Below are 19908 nucleotides of genomic sequence, written 5' to 3' on the forward strand. Positions count from 1 at the left end.
TATTTTTTAAATGTAATGCTGAGAACTCTTTAGGTAGCACCTCCCAGAACTGAACTGGTTCTCCCAGAATTGTCCAGGAATTTCCCAGGCAGAATCCTGGGAGTTGCAGCCCAAAGACAAATCTACACATGCCTGTTCTGGCTTGCAGTGCCCCACAGTGCACGCATACACACTCAGCTGACCCTCTCCACAGTCCATAAGGCAAAGCCAAGCTAAGCCACCCCTTTGCTATGTGCGTTGTGAATGTTGTGGTTGTTTGGCTGAAGTCCTTTTTTTCCAAGTAAGGAAGGAAAGGGGGGAGGGAGAGACGAGGAGAAACTGTGCACACACACACATAGTGAGAGGAGAAGGGAGGGCAAGTGAGCACAAGAGTGAGACCACAGTCCCTTTCTCTTCCTTCCTCAACACCTCAAGAGACAATTCAGCAGTGGCTGTTTGCCACTTTCTTGCTCCTTCTGAGTTGCTGTTTTGCTGGGAAGGAAAGGGAAGCAACCAGCAGTAGTATAAGAGGGAAACAGCTATTGCTTTAAAAGGTATAAATACTGTATTTTTTGCACCATAAGACTCACTTTTTTCCCACAAAACAGGGGGGTGGAAAGTCTGTGCATCTTATGGAGCGAAGAAAACAGATTATATTTTCCTGTTTTCTTCTCCTAAAAAATCGGTGCGTCTTATGGAAAGGTGCGTCTTATAGAGCGAAAAATACGGTAAGTATATGAACAGAGTGGGGCTTGGTTGAACATCTCCTGCCCCTTTTCCCTCAGCAACAATGAAAAAAGCTAGGCTGCACATTCATGTTTTTGGACTACAACTTCCTGAATTCTACCTTAGGACTCGGGAAATTCTAGGAATTGTAGTTTAAAAGCATGAATCTGCATATGCCTATGAATAATCTCTTGCACCACTATAAATGGCAAAGTACCTGGGGTACGTAGCAGAGAATTCAGAGACGGGCGTGCTGTGTAGGTGATTCTCCCTATCAGTAACCCAGTTTCCAGAAATATGTCCCTATGAGACACCAAAAGGATTTTGTTCCAAGTGATGACAAAATGCATCACATGACAAAGATGAAAGGACGTCTGGTTTAAACTGAGAAATATTTGGTTATTCTTATTCTTGCTGACACACTGCAAGAGCAGAAGGCATCAGCATTTATTTGCAGTGCATCAACAAGGAGAAAAGGAGAAGGGAAAAAGTAGAATGAGGGGAAGATTGTTCCTAATGTTTTTGCACCCTATTCCATCAAACACATTCATCCATCCACATTACTATACACAGAAAATTTTGACAGTATAATACAAACATTTGAGCTGATTAAGAAATTTATTTTCATTTCTAAGCCATCTTTCTCCCAATTAAGAGAAGCAAGAAGTTAACGAACTAACCAAAATAAAAATAAACTATATCACTAAAAGCAATTAAGCATAAAACAGTATTATCATATAGACATATATATAAGAGAAACATTCCAGGATGCAATGGCTAGCCTACAAGCAACACAGAACCATTCTTCTACCTGCCTAAATGTGAAATGGCCAACCAAACAGCTGCAAGAATTTATATAGACTCTGATGACCTCACTCTGAGCCCTCCCCACAATTTCAGTGATTGCACTACCCAAGACAACTCTGAGGTTTTATTGGTGGTTTAGCTGTCAATATTTTTCTCTTTGGGCACTTCCTCCTCACCTGACTGTTTTAGCCCCAGAACTGCTTGGGTGAAATTGCATGATCAGTTGAATCAGTCAGCCCATCTTGGGGGTGAACAGGAATGTCTCATTCTACCTTGCTATTGGTCAAAAAAGACACAAACAGCCCTGATATTGTCCAGCTTGCACTTTTTTCTGAAGACACTGTGCATCCCTAAATCACATTTGTGTCTAAAACAGACTGGTCTAAATAGTTCTAAAGCAATGTGGATGAAGTCAGGGTCCTGACTAACCACAGTAGGAGAAAAATCAGGCAGCGTAGTTCCAAAAAGCTTCAAACCAGTGTCTGAATCAAAGCAGAGTTTCTTCAAAGTGGACCAAATCCAACTCTAAACTTTTTCTTTTACCAACTGACACATGAAGTAAGAGACCCAGGCAGAGTATCTGCAAATATTGTGTATTTCTCAGCAAGCTCTCCCTATAAGAAAAATGTGTACCTTGGGGAATGTATTTCTGTGACTGACAGCTGTAACTTCTAATCATAGTAGATGGTTTTGCCAGAGCTTTTTGAATCCTGGGAGAAAGAAATGTTGAAATAATATACTGCCACTGTTTCATTGTTCTTTGCTAGTTCTCTCTCTCTCTCTCTCGGGAGCAGAAACATTAAAGGAACTTATGTGGGATCTGAGAAGATATAGCATCCTGTGCTTACTTCAAACATGCTGGATGTTCCAAATCTCCTGCTTTTGCCACTGCATACTCCACACTCATCATCCACCAACACCACCACAGACTGATATCAATTGAACAAAAACATTTTTAAAATCCCCATTGAACTGCTTTTTTTTCCAGTAGCCCTTGTACTTTTTAACATTTTACTAGTTCCTTTCTTTGGGGTTGTTCTGTGGCATATGGCATATTCCTGCAAGTTAGCAAGACATGTGCAATTCTAAATTTAAAAAAAAACTTTATGGATTGGACTACAGAGAAATAAATCCCTTGCTACTAAATCTGAAGACTTTCCTTCCATCAACAGTCAAAGGAACAAATACTTGCACATGTTTTCCCAACAACCCACATCTACTCACCCTGACTACGTTTGGGCTATATATCATGTTCATTTCCAACTGTCCCCTAAAAGCAGTTTTTTCTGTTCTTGAACATTTGCATGGTTAAAGGCTGCTCTTGCACAAAATGTCCTGCCCCTATCTGAAAGTTATCATGCTTGATTTCTTAGAAGGAGACTGCATTTCTTACAGTTCCATTAGGGAATTCTTTTAAAAACTGTTCTTTTTTCAAGAAAATTAAAGTGGACAAGTGTGCAAGACCAAATTGTCTGTCATTTGGTAAGCATATTCCTCTTATAGGCAGCTACTACACCAGAAGATTTAACCCCATTCTGACAAACAGTGGAAAGCTACATTGATTTGTTGATTCCCAGCTATAGTCAATGAAAGGAAGAGAAATATATATTTCCAGATTAAGACTCTGATTCAGCCTAAGCTGAACTGACAGGCCTTCAATTCTGAATGTTTTTGAAATCTCCAAATTCCACTCAAAACTGAATCGTGCAATCAGTATTAGCATGTGCAGTTCCATCTTCAATATATATAGCAGCCACTATACCAACACCTGAATTTTCTGTCCTTCTGAAATACAGTTACCTTCAAATGAAGGTGAAATGAACTAAAAGGACTCTTTCTCGCTGTCTGAGAGGTCTAATGTAGATGGGGGGATGGGGTAGCCTACACATTTCATGTGGAAAAAGAATCAAACAGACAACATTACAAACATATACGTCGATTTCATTTACCATGCTTGATACCCTGCATCCTTTGGTCTTGAAGGATCCCAAACACCGCTCATAAAAATATACTTTAAAGTGGCAACATTAAAACAACAAAGGCTACACACAGCAAGAAAAGTCAGATAAAAATAGCATAGCAAAACCTGCAGCACAACAGATGTGCCTTTTCCTGGAGAGGAAATGTATAAATGGACCATTTGCACATCTGAAACATCTGGGGGGGTTGCCAGCAAAGAGAACAGCTTGGATGAAGGGAACCAAAGGAGGAAGAGGCTCATGGGCAAATGCAGGTACTGGAGCTAGTAGAGATGTAGTAAAAGATAACATCATTGGGATAACAACATGAAATTTGTACTGGGTGGAAAAAGAGACGAGGCACTTTTGTACAGTACTACTATATGAAATATATTTATATGCCTTCTCTTTGATAGAGCAACAGTCTCCAGGGGTAAACAATTTGATATGCCTCAGGCATTATATTATACAAAGAATGTAAATTTCTCATTTAACTGGGATTTTGTTGTAAAAATATTCACATTACACCGCCTACTTTAATCTAACCCTAATCCAGCTACAAATATAATGACAAATAAATTAGATGGAAAACCATCACTCTTTGAAATGACATTATAACGAACTCTGATTGAACAACGAGTTTTCCAAGCATAAGCCATCAACTCTCAGCCCTTGAGAAAAATCACAAGGAATGGCATTAAAATGTGCAAAGAAATTTATTCTAATCATTCCAAGCACGAATACATTTCGAAGCTAATATGAACCAGAATTACATACCCTAGGTTCATTTCATCATTGGACAAGTTTAAGAAGCAGAAGAGAAATGCAACTGTATATATTCCTATCAAGAATTTTTTTATTATCTCTAATGTATGAAGAAGTCATCCTAAATGACCTTATTAGGTAAAACAGATTTATCTTGCCAGTGTCAAAATAATAGCAATATATCTAAACATTGTTTGGGATCATGAAATATATGTTAATAAACATCATTTATCAGGTCTTTTCTCTCCTCCCAATATTTATATGCTCATCATATAGCTATATAGATATAAATGTGCGATCTTTCCTTGCACAAAGACATGCCATCTGAGTGCAAAAGAATACCAATTGAGCTCTGATGTCGGTGCTTCTCTTATTTGGCATATCCAGAATGACAGGCTGTCATGAGATACTTGACAGGGCAGAGGTGAAGGGCTGAGCAGGAACATGGGATGCTGTAGTCACAGACCCTCTCCACCCCACCACCACAAAAAAAATCTAATGTGCTATTTCTGCATGTGAAAAGGGCATAAGCCTCTGGGAATCCTTCCACATAAGTTACCTCTAGCCTTGCATCACAAAAATATATATTGCACCCCAAGTTCTTTACCACAACTACAATTAGATTGCTGGATAGCAAAGTAAGAAGAAAATGTAATACCTTTTTAAAAAAAGCAAATTGCAGACTTTTCTAACTCAGGGGTTATAATGAAGGACAATATATGTATCAATTCCATTGCCTTAATCCACCTAAAGCTCAAATGTATGCACAAGCAGACTTGCATATAATTATAAAGCTGTGTGCTGTCATGGCAGTTCTGACTTACAGTGACCCTCTTCACGGTTTTCTAGGTAGAGAGTATACCGAAGTAGTTTATCATTCCCTTCTTCTGGGAGCACTGTGGGAAAGTGCAGCTTGCCCAAGGCCACACAGGCTGGTTCTTTTGGGAAGCACAGTGGGGAACTAACCAACTCCAAACCTTCAGCTCTGCCTAACCCACTAAGCCATTCATACCTCTAACTTTTTAGAGGATTATGCATATAAACCTGGTAGGTGACCTATGTTCAAAAGACTACATGTGAGCCATATTCTGATCATTTGCTTTTATGTGTAGCCTGCATAATTAACTTGTAAACCACCCAGATAGTGCCTGAAGCACTATGGGGCAGTATATAAGCAGCGCGCTTTGCTTTGCTTTTAGCTCTGATCCCATGTCTTCTGGTTTCATCCCCAAACACTCCTAGAACGTTGTCCTCAGTAATGAAACTCACTTTCCTGAAATGTGACAGATCCAACTTCACACTTTGTGGTCAACCATGTCTCCTATATACAATCTCATGTATACCAGTGAAAAAACAAAAACACCACAGTCATTTTGGTTTTCCAGTACAAGACAATTAATGGGCTGGCACAACTCACTTCCAATCAAACCAGGTTCATGCCAATGCTAAACTTCCAAACTAAATCGGGCACCCTATGATCAGCTCTATTTATACATATAAGGTGGCTTTACCACAAGCAATTAAAATTCATATTTTATTTATTCACTTAGAATATTTAAACGCAGTCTGCCATATTTGATTTCAGAGCATAAAGTAGTGTAATAAAGTGTTTACTAAAGATTAAAGAGATATATTCGTTATCTATCTGTAAACTAGAAGCAATATTTTAAGACATATGTCATATACATCATATGGAAACCCCTAATTGTGCATATTTACATATGCCTACATTACACTGACCCACTGAGCTGTACCAGCTTTCAAGTTACATTGAATTTAATGATACCTAAATGTGAAAAATTTTGTCCTGGGTTGAGACCATATAAAAATCATGATTATATCATCTGATAACCTTTCCCAAGTTTTTTTGCCTTTTGCAAATATGTTGTTGTTATGTGCCAGCAAGTCACCTCCAACTTATTGTGGCCCTATGAGCAATCTTCAAAATGTCCTGTCCTCAACGGCTCTGCTCAGTTCTTGCAGCCTTTAGAGAGTCAATCCATCTTGTATTTGGTTTTCCTATTCTCTAGCTAAGGGACGTGGTGGCGCTGCGGGCTAAACCACAGAAGCCTGTGCTGCAGGGTCAGAAGACCAAGCAGTCATAAGATCGAATCCACGCAACGGAGTGAGCGCCCGTTGCGTGTCCCAGCTCCCGCCAACCTAGTGGTTCAAAAGCATGTAAAAATGCGAGTAGATAAATAGGGACCACCTCGGTGGGAAGGTAACAGCATTTCGTGTCTAAGTCGCACTGGCCATGTGACCACGGAAGATTGTCTTCGGACAAAACGCTGGCTCTATGGCTTGGAAACGGGGATGAGCACCACCCCCTAGAGTCGAACACGACTGGACAAAAATTGTCAAGGGGAACCTTTACCTTTACCTTTACCTATTCTCTAGCTGCCTTCAGCTTTTCCCAGCATTATTGTCTTTTCCAGAGAATCCTGTCTTCTGATGATGACCAAAGTAGGACAGATTCAGTTTCAACATTTTTGCCTCTAGAGATAGTTCAGGCTTGATTAAATCTAGAACCCACTTGTTCATCCTTCTGGCAATCCAGGGTATCTGGAAAGCTTTGCTCCAGCACCACATTTCAAACAAATGATTTTTCCCCTTTCAACTTTCTTCACTGTCCAGCTTTCACATCCATACACGGTGACTGCAAATATAAAAGTGTGGAATATCTTAGTCTTGGTCTCCAGGGACACATTCCTGCACTGATTTTTTTCCCCTAATTCCTTCATTGCTCCCTTCTCAGTCTTTTGATTTCTTGGCTGCAGTCTCCATTTGGATTGATGGTTGAACCAAGGTATACAAAATCTCTATTTCAGTTTCTTCATTGTTAACATTAAAGTTGTGTAAATCTTCTGTAGTCGTCATTTTTATCTTAATGTTCAACTGCACCTTCTAGAACTGACCCCAAAGAAAGATGTTCTTCTCATTCTAGGGGATTCGAATGCTAAAGTAGGGAGTCAAGAGATAAAAGGAATAACAGGTAAGTTTGGCCTTGGAGTTCAAAATGAAGCAGGGAAAAGGCTAATAGAGTTTTGTCAAGAGAACAAGCTGGTCATCACAAACACTCTTTTCCAACAACACAAGAGGCAATTCTACACATGGAAATCACCAGATGGGCAATACTGAAATCAGATTGATTATATTCTCTGCAGCCAAAGATGGAGAAGTTCTATACAGTCAGCAAAAACAAGACCTGGAGCTGATTGTGGCTTTGATGATCAGCTTCGACAGAGGACGAGATGGTTGGACAGTGTCATCGAACCGACCAACATGAATTTGATCAAACTCCAGGAGGCCAGTGGAAGATAGGAGAGCCTGGCGTGCTCTGGTCCATGGATTCACAAAGAGTCGGACATGATTAAATGATTAAACAACAAAATCTAGGTTTACATTTCCCTTTGATTTCTTGGATCTTCTGGAAGACAGATATATTCTTTTCCCCATTTTATTTTTCTTCTCTATTTCTTTATACTGGTTCTTGTAGTAGTTCTCTTTTGTCTCTACATGATAGTCACTCAAAAAGGAAATCCAGGGTTCTGGCCCTATTTCTGTCACCTTTTAATTTTGCTTCTCATCTGTCCTTTGAATTTTTAAGTGTTTTTATTATCATCCGTCTAGGTTAATTAACAAGGTATTATTAAAACACAACAAGAGCATTAGTACTGGGGTTACCACATCTCAGTCTGTTTGGTGAAGTCTTCGTGAATTGCTAGGCTACTCTTGTTCTCCAGACAGGGAAATCATTAGATGAAGTTTGTTTTATTATATAAGGTGGGCACCCGTCTCCCCCCCCTTTTCCAGCTGATGCAAGGGCTCAGTTGCTCAGTGCCAAGGTGTGTTTGTAGGCATGGTGTACTAGCTCACTGTTGGCAGATCAAAATGTCAGAAGTGAGAGGGGCAGTAGCAACTTCAGCAGCTGCCAAGTGCATTTTGCTGCCTGCCCAGCAGCCCCAAAATGATTTTCTTTCCTGGCCCTCATTCGTCACATTCTACCTGGATCTTGGCCTCATGCGCCCCGATTTTGCTAATTCTCATCTCCACAACCAACTCACCCAGCAACAGTCCCTGCCTTCTCCCAACTCTTGCTTGGCTACCCCTTGTGACATCACAAGGATCTCCCACCCAGTCTCAGATCTGAGCACTGAAATCTCAGAGGAGTGTTGACCTGGCAATCCCAATTAGTGCCACAATGCTTTGTGACTTGTACAAATCAAAAGGCATTGTTAAATTCTTAGAATATACAGCAGGCATATGAGAGATGTTCTTTTTTAATATTGATGCCCTATTTTACTTAGTTATTTTAACTTGCAACCAGCTTACAGAAGTCTGTCCCTTTATGGCAAAATGCTCTGAAACTGTTTAAACCAATCAACACACAATAAACCCTTGGCATAAACACATTGCAGTGGCTTTAATTATGCAAAGGCTGCTTACTGATCTCAGAATAGAGAATCAGTTGCCCCAATATAATTAGTCCTGTGTCCCATAGTACAGATCAAAAACACCAGAATATCTGAGCCAACAACAGCTATGGCTGACTCATTCCTAAGGCACATTATGACAAGTGAAGACCTATTCCCCACCCCAAAGCAAACTGATTGGGCTTTGTTGGTGTTAAAGAGTCTCTTGGCTGGAGTCATAACAAAACCATCCAGACAAGCAGGACGAACAGAGGCAGAAACTGTTCTAGAAAGTCCAATGATACAGCCCACAAGACTGGCAGACTGTCAAACCAATTGGTAGAATGTCAGCTGGTAGATCTGTATTGTCCTGATTGTTGTAGCACTGAATGTGTTTTTGCCAGTACCTTTTGTGCTGAAGATGTAATTCCCTACATTTTCATTTTAAGCAGAAGCACAACATCTAAGAATGCTGTACACTCAGTAGGTTCCATTCATTTCCATTTTAAGTGGATTTACATACTGGGCCTGTAAAAGTAACCTCTGGATTATGAATCTCCAGCAATTAAAGTTGTTAGCTCAGTTGCTTTGCAGAAAAACTTTCCTGTGCACAAGAAATGAATGGTCATTCTTTGTTATTACAGAGGAACAGCTGAGATTATTTTAACACTTGATTTCTAAAGCAGACCAGGTGCGGAAAGGAACAAATTCCTGGAGTCATATGTGTAATTGCTCTTCTGCCCAACAAGATAAAAGCAGGGGAAGCACTTAGTAAGTGAAAGAGTGTGCATCTGTTTACAATGACTCAGTGTTTAATCGTAGTAATGACTATGTGAAAAGCACCCATCACATTGGAAATCAATATTATAAGCTTAGAATCTTTATGTTTACTTTATGGCTAATCCAGTCATTTCTGCAGGCATCGAAAGCAAACACTGCAGCTGTACCATGTTTAATTCATCAAGATGCTCTCTCAAGACTGACTGTTTCTCTGTTATCACCACATAATTTTAGCCAAGCATCTGCCAAACTTTTGACTATAGCATCCAGTTTTGCAAAGAACCATTAAAATCCCCTCTTTAGCTTGGCAAGGAAAGCCACTTTGAGCATTCCTTTGTAATAAAAACAAACATGAAACACAATGTGCTCAGTTGCTACTGAAAGTCTTTTAAAAATAGAGTGGTTTATTAGCTGTTTAGATGAACAGGGTACACCAAGAGCAGGACCCAAAGAGCCAGCTGGAGATCTGCTCTGTATGAATTGGACCCCCAGTTTTCGTCCCTCAAATGCAGTCTGGAGATCAATATGGAAACATGGGGATAATTCAGAACTTGACCAAAGAGCTGCTGTTGGAAAGAAGCACTTGATAGTGCATGGATGAACCTTAGGATTCCTACAATTAAATGGCAGAACTTGTTGCAAGAGGAGCCAGTCATGGGTAGAATCCACCCTCAATGCAAACGGTTCCTGTTCTTATAATAAACTTGTCAGAGCTACACAAATGTGGCCGCATTACAATTTACTGCTAGGCCAGAGTTTACAGACTACCACACCTGGTTACTCTAACACAGGGATGGGCAACAGGCAGCCTACCATGGACCAGGGGTGGGGGTGCCGTGGCCAGCACCCCTGTTTCCCCAATATCTACACACACCCCAAATTAATCTTTAAAAATTCACTCCTCTTGCCTTTTTGAAGGCATGGGGGCAATTTTGCCACGGTTTGGTGGCAATACCCATGGATTTCCTAAACTCTTAATTTTTGTTCAGTGGATCATTAGAGGATGTTATTGTTTGTTGTTTAATTGTTAAGTCATGTCTGATTCTTCGTGACCCCATGGATGAGAGCATGCCAGGCCCTCCTGTCCTCCCAGAATTGGATCAAATTCATGTTGGTCACTTTGATGACACTATCCAACCATCTCGTCCTCTGTCGTCCCCTCCTCCTCTTGCCTTCACACTTTCCCAACATCAGGGTCTTTTCCAGGGAGTCTTCTCTTCTCATGAAATGGCCAAAGTATTGGAGCCTCAGCTTCAGGATCTGTCCTTCCAGTGAGCACTCAGGGTTGATTTCCTTCAGAATGGATAGGCTTGTTCTCCTTGCAGTCCAGGGGATTCTCAAGAGCCTCCTCCAGCACCACAATTCAAAGGCATCAATTCTTCAGCAGTCAGCCTTCTTTATAGTTCAGCTCTCACTTCCATACATTGCTGCTGAAAAAACCAGATATAGATAAGGTGGCCAGGCACTCCCATTTCTTTAAGGACTTGCCATAGTTTGCTGTGGTCCACACAGTCAAAGGCTTTTGCAAAGTCAATGAGGCAGAAGTAGATGTTTTTCTGGAACTCTCTGGCTTTCTCCATAATCCAGCACATGTTAGCATTAGAGGATACAATAGGGCTTTTCAGATACACACACACATTTTTGCAAGAAAAGAAGGATGGGGGCTTAACGAATAGGTGTCACCCTCCAAGGGCCAGAGATGGGCATGTCCAGCCCCTGGATCTCTGGAGACTGCTCTTCCATGCCCTATGGATTGTTCAATGGGCACCAGCATAGACATTGGTGGCTTATTTTTATCCCTATATTAGGCGTGATCATTATGCAGTCCACAGACTGCATGTCCTCACCCGACCACCTATTGTTGTGATTGGCAAAGGCGCCACTAAAAGCCTGTGGATTTTTCATAGTTTACTGTCAAAATTCAGCTGGAAATAAGAAGTGACCCTACAACACAGTTATATCAGTCTGATGTACTGTTTACTGTCATCTGTGGTTCAACAAGCTGCCTAGACTTTGCTGGAGTGTTCTCGCAGACTCCCCTGAACTACAGCATGAGGGCTGTGTATGGAGAGTACCTCATCAAAACTAAGTACCTCATCCAAGAGTAAATCCTGGGATTCTATATAATGGAGCCATAGCAATTACATATACAGTACATGTAAAGGAAAAGCCATTGATACAAATATTTCCTCCTTGTTCCAAAGCCTTTTACTGCCCAAATTTGGATGCACTGGGTCCAGGGGAGCAAAATAGGCCTCTAGACCTGCCAGAGTAGCCTGCCCCTGCCACACAAACATACATTTTCAGCATATTCTTATATTGCTTGTGTAACCCCCATAAAACTCCAAAGTGTTGCACTTGCACAAAAGGAAATCCTGTTCAGAGTAGTGGGGCATACTTCAAGGTCAGTCTATGCAGAAGCCTTTTACTAGATGAAACCACAGAGCCATAAGCATTCCTCTCTCAGGAGGTTTCATATAATTTGTAACCAGGCTATATATGACATTATGATTATTATGCTGTCTTATACAAAGGCAGTGATCACCTGATGTTCCTCATAGCACTTGTGATTTTTGAGACTATGGTTCTCAACTTCAGCAAGAGAAGCTAAACTGGTATATGAGGTATGGATGCCTTCACTGGACCACCTGTGGGGGGCAGTGCAGAGACAGAAAGAAAATGGCTGGCTCTCTTGACTTGTCACTTCTAGGATGTGTTTGTGTGCCCTCTCTTTCTTTTTCCCATCCTCTTCTGCCAGCTCTACTATTGGAAGCAGCTGAGATGGTCCGACATACTGTGCATGAATATTCTAAAACAGTGTTTCCCAACCTTGGATTCCCAGATGTTTTTGGACTACAACTCCCAGAAATTCTGGCCAACAGAGCTAGTGGTGAAGGTTTCTGGGCATTTTAGTCCAAGAACGGCTGGGGATCCAAGGTTGGTAAACATTGTTCTACAAAACAGAATGAACTGCATCCAAACCAGATTCTTCACAAACAGATTCTGCTTGTCTTTTTCATGTGCTTCTTTTCCCATTTATTTTACCTTGAATGATCATCTGTAACAATCTGTAGTTGTCATTTCTCATTGGCCTAAGTATTCCGGCTTTCTGAATTTTATGCGCATGATGATGTGCTAGTTTTAATTTATTCTCTTTCATACTTCCTCATTGATCATACTCTTGATTCAAGAAAATGTCATTTGTTATTCTTTGAATTCATTATTGTTTGAAAATGCTCCTCTGCAGAGTTAAGCAAGGATATTAAATAGTGGCTTGCTGGCCAAGTATCATATAATTTCTATGGCTGAATATTCTTCCGTATAAATACTGAACAGCACAATGATACCTAACAAAGCAGAAGCTTGCTGTGCTAAAAGGGCACAAGGTATTCAGATGAAATTACTCTCTGTAATGCCATAAAGTCTGCTCTAGAGAAATGAAAGACAAGTAATATGTAAAAGGACAGAGCTTGCAAAAGTTTCTTTTGCCTTAAAGTCAACTAATCACTAACCACGCTGGCTGAGTGTCAGCTCTTAAGTGGAGGGATCCCATGCAAATTACATGACATCAACTGAGCTCAAATATATCAAAGTATGTACATAGTATGCCATAGACCAGTGGTTCTTAACCTTTGTTACTTGGATGTTTTTGAACTGCAACTCCCAGAAACCCCAGCCAGCACAGTTGGTGGTGAAGGCTTCTGGGAGTTGCAGTCCAAAACACCTGAGTAACCCAAGAACCAGTGCCATAGACAGAGGATGTGGACAAGCTGCTTAGAGGTATGAGGCTTCTGAGATTCTTGACCATGCTGGTTGATCAGGAGTTATAAATATCTCCTTGAAGGCAGCTCACATCCAGGTTCTCTAAAGGAAGCCTGATCAGGCATTTACTTTAAAAAGCCTTCACTGGCTCCCACTATTTTTGATTGTTCTTGACTAGTCTCTATTCTCTGTCCCTTGCCTTTTTTAAGGGTACACTCAGGCATCAAAACTCTAGGTTTTCTTGGTTGAAATAGATCACCCGGATCCTTTTTTGTTTGTGTTCAGGCCTGATTTTAGGATGGACACAACCCTGGTCATCTTGGTGGATGACCTCTGTTGAGAACTAGACAAGTGGAGAATACAATCGAATGCAACCACCACTGTGGACAACGTTATTTGCCAAGTCACTTTAGAGCTGGGGTCATGCTGGCTGAATGGGTGGTTTCAAAGTAATTGGTTTCTGAAGCAGCTTTGTGGTGTTGGTGCTTACCTAAAAAGCACCTTTAAAGTTCTAAAGGGTTTGTTGCCACAGTACCTGACTGACCACTTCCTCCAAAACAAACTGGCCTGGATCTCACATTCTTCATCTGATGCCCTGGAAAAGGGAAGTCTGATGGGAATATAAAACCGGGCCTACCATGTAACCGCACGTTGATTGTAGCTCACCTTCCGAGAAAGACTAGCCTGGCTCCTTCAGGACTGAGCTCTATATAATATGTATGACTATTTGATTCTGTCAAGCTGCCGGTTAAGATTGTTTGTTTTTAAAGAACATTTAATTGGGTTTATGATTTTACTGTAAGCAGCCTCAAACACTCATTGAATAAAAGAATGATTCAGAAATATGAAGCAAATGAATAAACATCATTCTCAGGCAGTCCCCATCCATACCTATTTTCTAGGTTCTGAAATGAAATTCTACAACAAGCCTCCACATCATTCTTTAGCCTTTGGCCTATTATCACAAAAGTACACTTTCTTTCTTTGAATGAGGCTCCACTAATTATACTGGTCTCAGCTAAGCCGCTGTTTTCAAGGTCAATTGAAGATTGCTTAATATATTCCTTTGGGAGATTTTAAAAACTCAAAGCAATGAGAAAATTCAGCTTTTTCTCTGCTTAGACACTACCTTCTACTCAAACTATAATTAATCTAAGGGCTTGTTTCAGTAAAACAATGCTGCTTTTTCAACAGTGGCTTAACACAACAGTATTTATTAATCTGGTGAAGATTCCTCAAAATTAAAATCAACACGCCACTCTTAAAAAGCAATTTAAACTGAGATTTAACTATGACAACACATATTTTATCCATGTACTTTCTGAAAGGTCACTTTTATGTTATTTACAAAATCGATGACACGCAAAGCTATTTTATTGTACCACATTTTAAATGGTTTTGTAAAACATGTGGTACTCACTGGAGTCCTGCCTCATGGCTAATAGAACATAGACGAAAGAATGTCTTATAACCAAGAATAACTCAAGAAGCTGATATATAGAACTGTAGTAAATATCCTCCAATTTAGGATTTATCTCTGGGTTGTGGATAGCGATTATTGCCAAATTATTTTGAAAGTCATTGCATCGCTTTCCTTAGCTGCTGGTACAGAAGACTCCCTCCTTTTTGGAACCCCTACTATGGGGAGGTTTCTGGATCCATTGGTTGAAATCCTGTTGGTACAACTCTGGCTCCAAGGTTGGTGATGTCATCAGCAAAGACCTTTCTTTTAGCACTAATTAAAAATTTCAAATACACCACCACCACCCTGATTTTCAAACACTGAGGACTCCCACCTTCCACCCTGAGATTCCAACACTTCCCCAAGGTAAAGGGAGCCTTAAGGAGCCTTGGAATTGGGGAAGAGGTGAGATCAGGAAGTTTTAATTAGTGATAAAAGGCCTTAGCGGATGACATTATCAGTCTTACACACATGGAGCTGTGCCAACAGGATTTCAGCCAATATCTAGCAAATCCCAGCCTATTAGGAAACTATTTTGCCCATAAAATCAGTTGTGACTGTTTGCAAACAAGCCATTTCATAGTGAGTGTGATGCTTTCTGAGCAGTAAGATGATTTCGTGCAATTATTCGACAATTGTTGAAGGAGAATAGAGTGTAGTGATCTTCATGAATAGTACAGGGGTGAAAATGTCCATATGCACTAGCAACTACTTTCAGATGAGGTCTGCTAATAAACTACAGAGTGAACCCAAGATTTCCATACAATCAGACTGCTAATCTGTACATACATGGGTAGATTCTCAGGGTGGCTATCAGAAGCTATTGTTTATTATCGCCTCACATTCCAGTGCCTAAGTGATTTTTCTCTTGATGTAGCTGTCCACATTCTTCCCAGCACTACTTGTTTTGGTTTCTTTGCCATAATGCATCCTGTCATGCAAGTGATCATTTAAAACATGCATACTTGGCCTCTTTGGTATCACTCTGGTATTGCAAAAGGGGCTCTGCTCACAAAAAAACTAACCCTGGATTTCATAAGCCGAAGACCAATCTGTGAAAAATCAAGTAGTTTCCATCTGCAGAACTGGTTTCAGAACTGGTTCCATAACAAGCCAAACAAATGGCAGGATTCCTATGGTCCACAAGCACAAAAATGCACAATTGCTTGCTCTACTGGAAAAAACAACAAATATCCACCACAAAAATTGTTTTTGTCCATTACATTACACTGGATGTAGGTCCTCAGGATTACTTAACCAGCATGGGGAAAGATGGTGTAGCATATGAATGGGGGAAGGTCAGGAAAAAAAACTAACTACAGATAGGAGAACGTAGGGGATTATTTGCAGGAAATGCATCCATATCCTGAAGCTATTTTGCATACACAATCAAGGATACAGAGCAAAGATCTAAATATAACCTGAACCACCTTCTGCTTGCTGTAAGAATATTCCTGGTGATCAAAATGATCAACCTTCATTGGCTGTAATCTAGTACTAAGACATAGATAGAGTAGACCCACTGAATCGGGGGGGGGGGATTTGGTGAGTCAATTCTCTTGTAAACGTCACTGATTCTATGGGACTACTCCCGTTATGATTTACTACTGGATTTCAGCCATTGTTTCTTTGATAGAGAACTTCACTTCCCACAAGGACATCAAAAAGATTTTATAGATGCATGTACAAAAACTGGCACCTCCTTTCTCTCTAAGGGCTCTTAAAAGGCATCTGTATCGCTTTGGAAACCCTTCATGGATTTCCCCAGAAATTGCTCTGAGATCCAGATGATGGTTTTTTTCCCCTTGCTTTGTACTGCTTCTCTCCTTTGTCTTCCCCTTTTTCCTGGACTTTTTTATACCTCCCAAAAAACTGCTTCATATTTTGTTCCTGTTTGTTCCAGTAGGAACAATCATTTTGATCACCAGGAGGTTTGCTTCATTTGTAATCTGACACTTGCTTTGGTGGTTGGGCGTAAGTCTTTCTTTCTTTCTTTCTTTCTTTCTTTCTTTCTTTCTTTCTTTCCCAATCCAATCCACAAAAAAGAGAGAGAATACAGAAAAGGAGAGAAGTCGAAGAAACAAACTAGCACTTTTACTTTTCTTTCACCTTTAATACGTATTACAGGAGAAGAATAAGAGTCAAACCCAATTCCTCTGGACAATCAGCCTTCTTTCTTTCACTTCTGCGACTTTTTCCTCTCTGAGTGAAGCCCCTTCCCAAGGCTGTCCTTCAATAACCCAAGACAAACACTTTCCCTGGTCCATCTGGAAAGCGGCTGCCTTCTCTGCCTGCATCTCACCCGCCTTCTTTTGCTGTATGACTTCAATCTTAGAGCAGCATCAGATTTATTTCTTGCTTGCAAAAGCAAATTCTGGCATGGTGTTAGAGGGGAGGGAAGTCAGCTTGTGGTTACTGAACCCAATAAATCCAACGTTTGCTGAACAAAGGAGGAAAAAGGGAGAACAAAATAGGGCAATACAAGGCAGTGCAAATGGCCAGTGTCTGGATGACCTCAAGCCAGTCAAGACAGACTCCCTTATCTTAAAACATAAATAAACATGATCAATATTTATTTCTAAGTTTTTTTCATACAGTATGGTTCTTCTGAAATATTTCAAGGTAATTGCTTAGTGACCTTCAATTAACATAGCAATAAGAGTTCTAGTTGCAGTTTTTAGAAATTCAGAGAATTATCTTCTGTTGAAAGGATGGGGAGTTATCATTTGTAATGAGTAACAAATTGAAGCCAAAGCAGAGAGTACTCAGCCTAAGGGAAATCTGATATAAAAATTCTAAGGACATTACCTTCGTTTTATCATATAAAGCATGATTATCCAGCATCATTTTCTTCTCATGGGTGGCATATCTTCGCAGATCACGTTCAAATTGCTGCACATGTAGAAAACGCAGTGTCAGTTTTATAAAGCAAAATGAATATCAGAATTCACACATGGTAAAATTGCAACTTTTAAGAAGTACTTGTATTCACAATTGTGTGTGTGCATGTGTGTGTGCACCCGCGCATGTGTATAGAGAGAAACAAATAATTCATACCACTAGATTTAGCAAAGGCTGCTGTCTAGAAACATATGTCTGACTTGCTACTGTTCTGCATAACAGGTCTGTGCCATTTTCAGCTGCTTTAAAACACTGGGGAAAGAATGATCCCTTAAAACTGGTATTAAAGTAGAGTCACCATTTACAAGGGAATCTGTCAGATCCCTATTACTGTACAGCTAACATTAAGAAATATGAAATTGCCATCATACATTACCCTCTTCTCTATAATGAATGTAGCCTGCAGTTCATGCGAGTTCCATAATGGATGCTCACCGAGAGGGACTGTTTTTTGACATGCAATACTACATCACATTAGCTTTGTCTGATACTAACTGCCTTGCTGATTGTTATAGTTTTATAAGAAGAGATGGTTTAATTTAAACACATACTGGACTCCATTTGGTTGTGACTCACACAATTTGTCTGAGTCAAAAAAGCTTAGGTGTTTGCATTTTTTGCAGTGAGTGGAGAAGTTTGCAGAGTGTTCGCTGGTAGTTGCCTCCAGTCACTTGAAAGCCAAAGGAATACACTGCATATAGTACTGCATTTAGGGTTAGAAGTCCATCTCATTGTGTTCAATGGACCTTAATCCCTGGTAAGTGTATAGTGGGTTGGACTGCAGCTTCCACAATCTAATGAGGCTAGGGCTGAAGGGGAACTATATGCCAAAACTATTTGAAGGACCACCATTGCCCAACCTTATACAGATTAGGGTTGTGACATCATAAGATCACAACCTTTATATAAGCAGCCTGCTCAGACTAGAGGTGGATGTCAAAGGGATCTTTTTTGCCACAAACACACATTTCAAGCAATATCATTTCCAGCAGGGCTGACCCTAGCATTAGGCAGAGTGAAATGGACATCTCAGGCAGTGGTTTTAGGGTGCCATGGAAGAGAAGCAGATTGTTAGCTATCCAATTCATGGGGATGCTATTTTTACATCTAGGACTGAGAGAGATGTTTGTGTAGTTTTCTGTCTTATGTAATAAAATAGCTTGCTTGCGTTTTTTTGTACTATCTCGCTGTGGATTGGTGAATAAGGGGATACCATCTGCTGTTCCATCTCAGTCATCAAAATGTCTCGGACTGACCCAGGAGACAGGATGGTTATGTATTTATGTAAAATATTGTAATACTGCCTTTTATTGGGTAAGATTTCTGAATCATTTATAACATACACAAATCATAGAACAACCTAAAAACATGAAAATCAAGCATAAAATTAAAAGGTCATGATGGCCATTATAGTATGTGTTACAACTCTTCATTTGATTCATTAAGTAGCATCAGTTTAGATTTACTGTTCTTATGGTTTTAATAATGGGCATTAGAAGATACAAATGCATTTTTAAAAGAACAAGGAAATTGGCTCCTCCAAGCATCTTTTCTGTTAGAACCTTTGTAGCAAACTCAGAACTCATTTGAAATATGTATGCTTCGAGCAAAGCTTGAACTGTTCCAATAAGATTTTCCACACTCTCAGGAAAAAAGAAATGTCAAGTGCATGATTCCCACTGGTCCTTCATTTACTGAAATGCTGCAAATTGCACAAAATTCCAGTGAGAACAGGATGGGTTATTTATTTTAAAACTGCAATTTCATCACAGTCCAGAGTTTCAACTTTTTAACAAATGGATTTTTTTAATGAATCGTATCTTTAGCATCTAGCCCAATCTAGTAGCAGAACAGTTCAGGCAGACTGCATGGTGGGGTCCCCCCAGAAGGTTTAAAATATTTCTCATCAACATCAACTAGCCTGGCCGATGGCGAGGTGTGATTGGAGCAGTAGCTTTTCATCTGGAGTAGCAAAGGTCCCTATCTGAGTTATAATGAACAAAGAATGAATGAGAGGGAAGATCTGGGGTCAAACCCCAGTGAATTTATGATAGATCCAGGGTAGTTTTATCAAGTCAATTTGTCTCAGCCTATTTAGAAAGTACAGTAGGACTTCCCTGCCCACAAGTTCAGTATCCACTGATTCACTTAACCACATATGTCTTTCTAGGGTTTTTATTTATTATTTCCAGGGAATGTTTGCCAGAACTGGTTACTAGAGGAAGCTATAGACCATGCAATATATAGTGTTTGATACTTATATATTTATACATACACAGACACATATATATACACACACACACACACACACACACACACACATATATATACTTATATATAAGTATATATATATATA

At 40.0% G+C, this 19908-nt stretch overlaps 1 protein-coding gene across 1 annotated transcript in view; it reads right to left on the bottom strand.

Moving 5' to 3' along the window:
* The window catches only part of DNTT (DNA nucleotidylexotransferase), a 173611-nt gene that overhangs the window by 13217 nt on the left and 140486 nt on the right, over positions 1-19908 (bottom strand). The window contains exon 10 of the mRNA XM_020795007.3: positions 17460-17543. Within this exon, the coding sequence (XP_020650666.3) occupies positions 17460-17543 (84 nt within the window). The remainder of the gene's footprint in view (positions 1-17459; positions 17544-19908) is intronic.

Source organism: Pogona vitticeps, chromosome 3 (assembly GCF_051106095.1).
Source record: "Pogona vitticeps strain Pit_001003342236 chromosome 3, PviZW2.1, whole genome shotgun sequence".
NCBI lineage: Eukaryota > Metazoa > Chordata > Lepidosauria > Squamata > Agamidae > Pogona > Pogona vitticeps.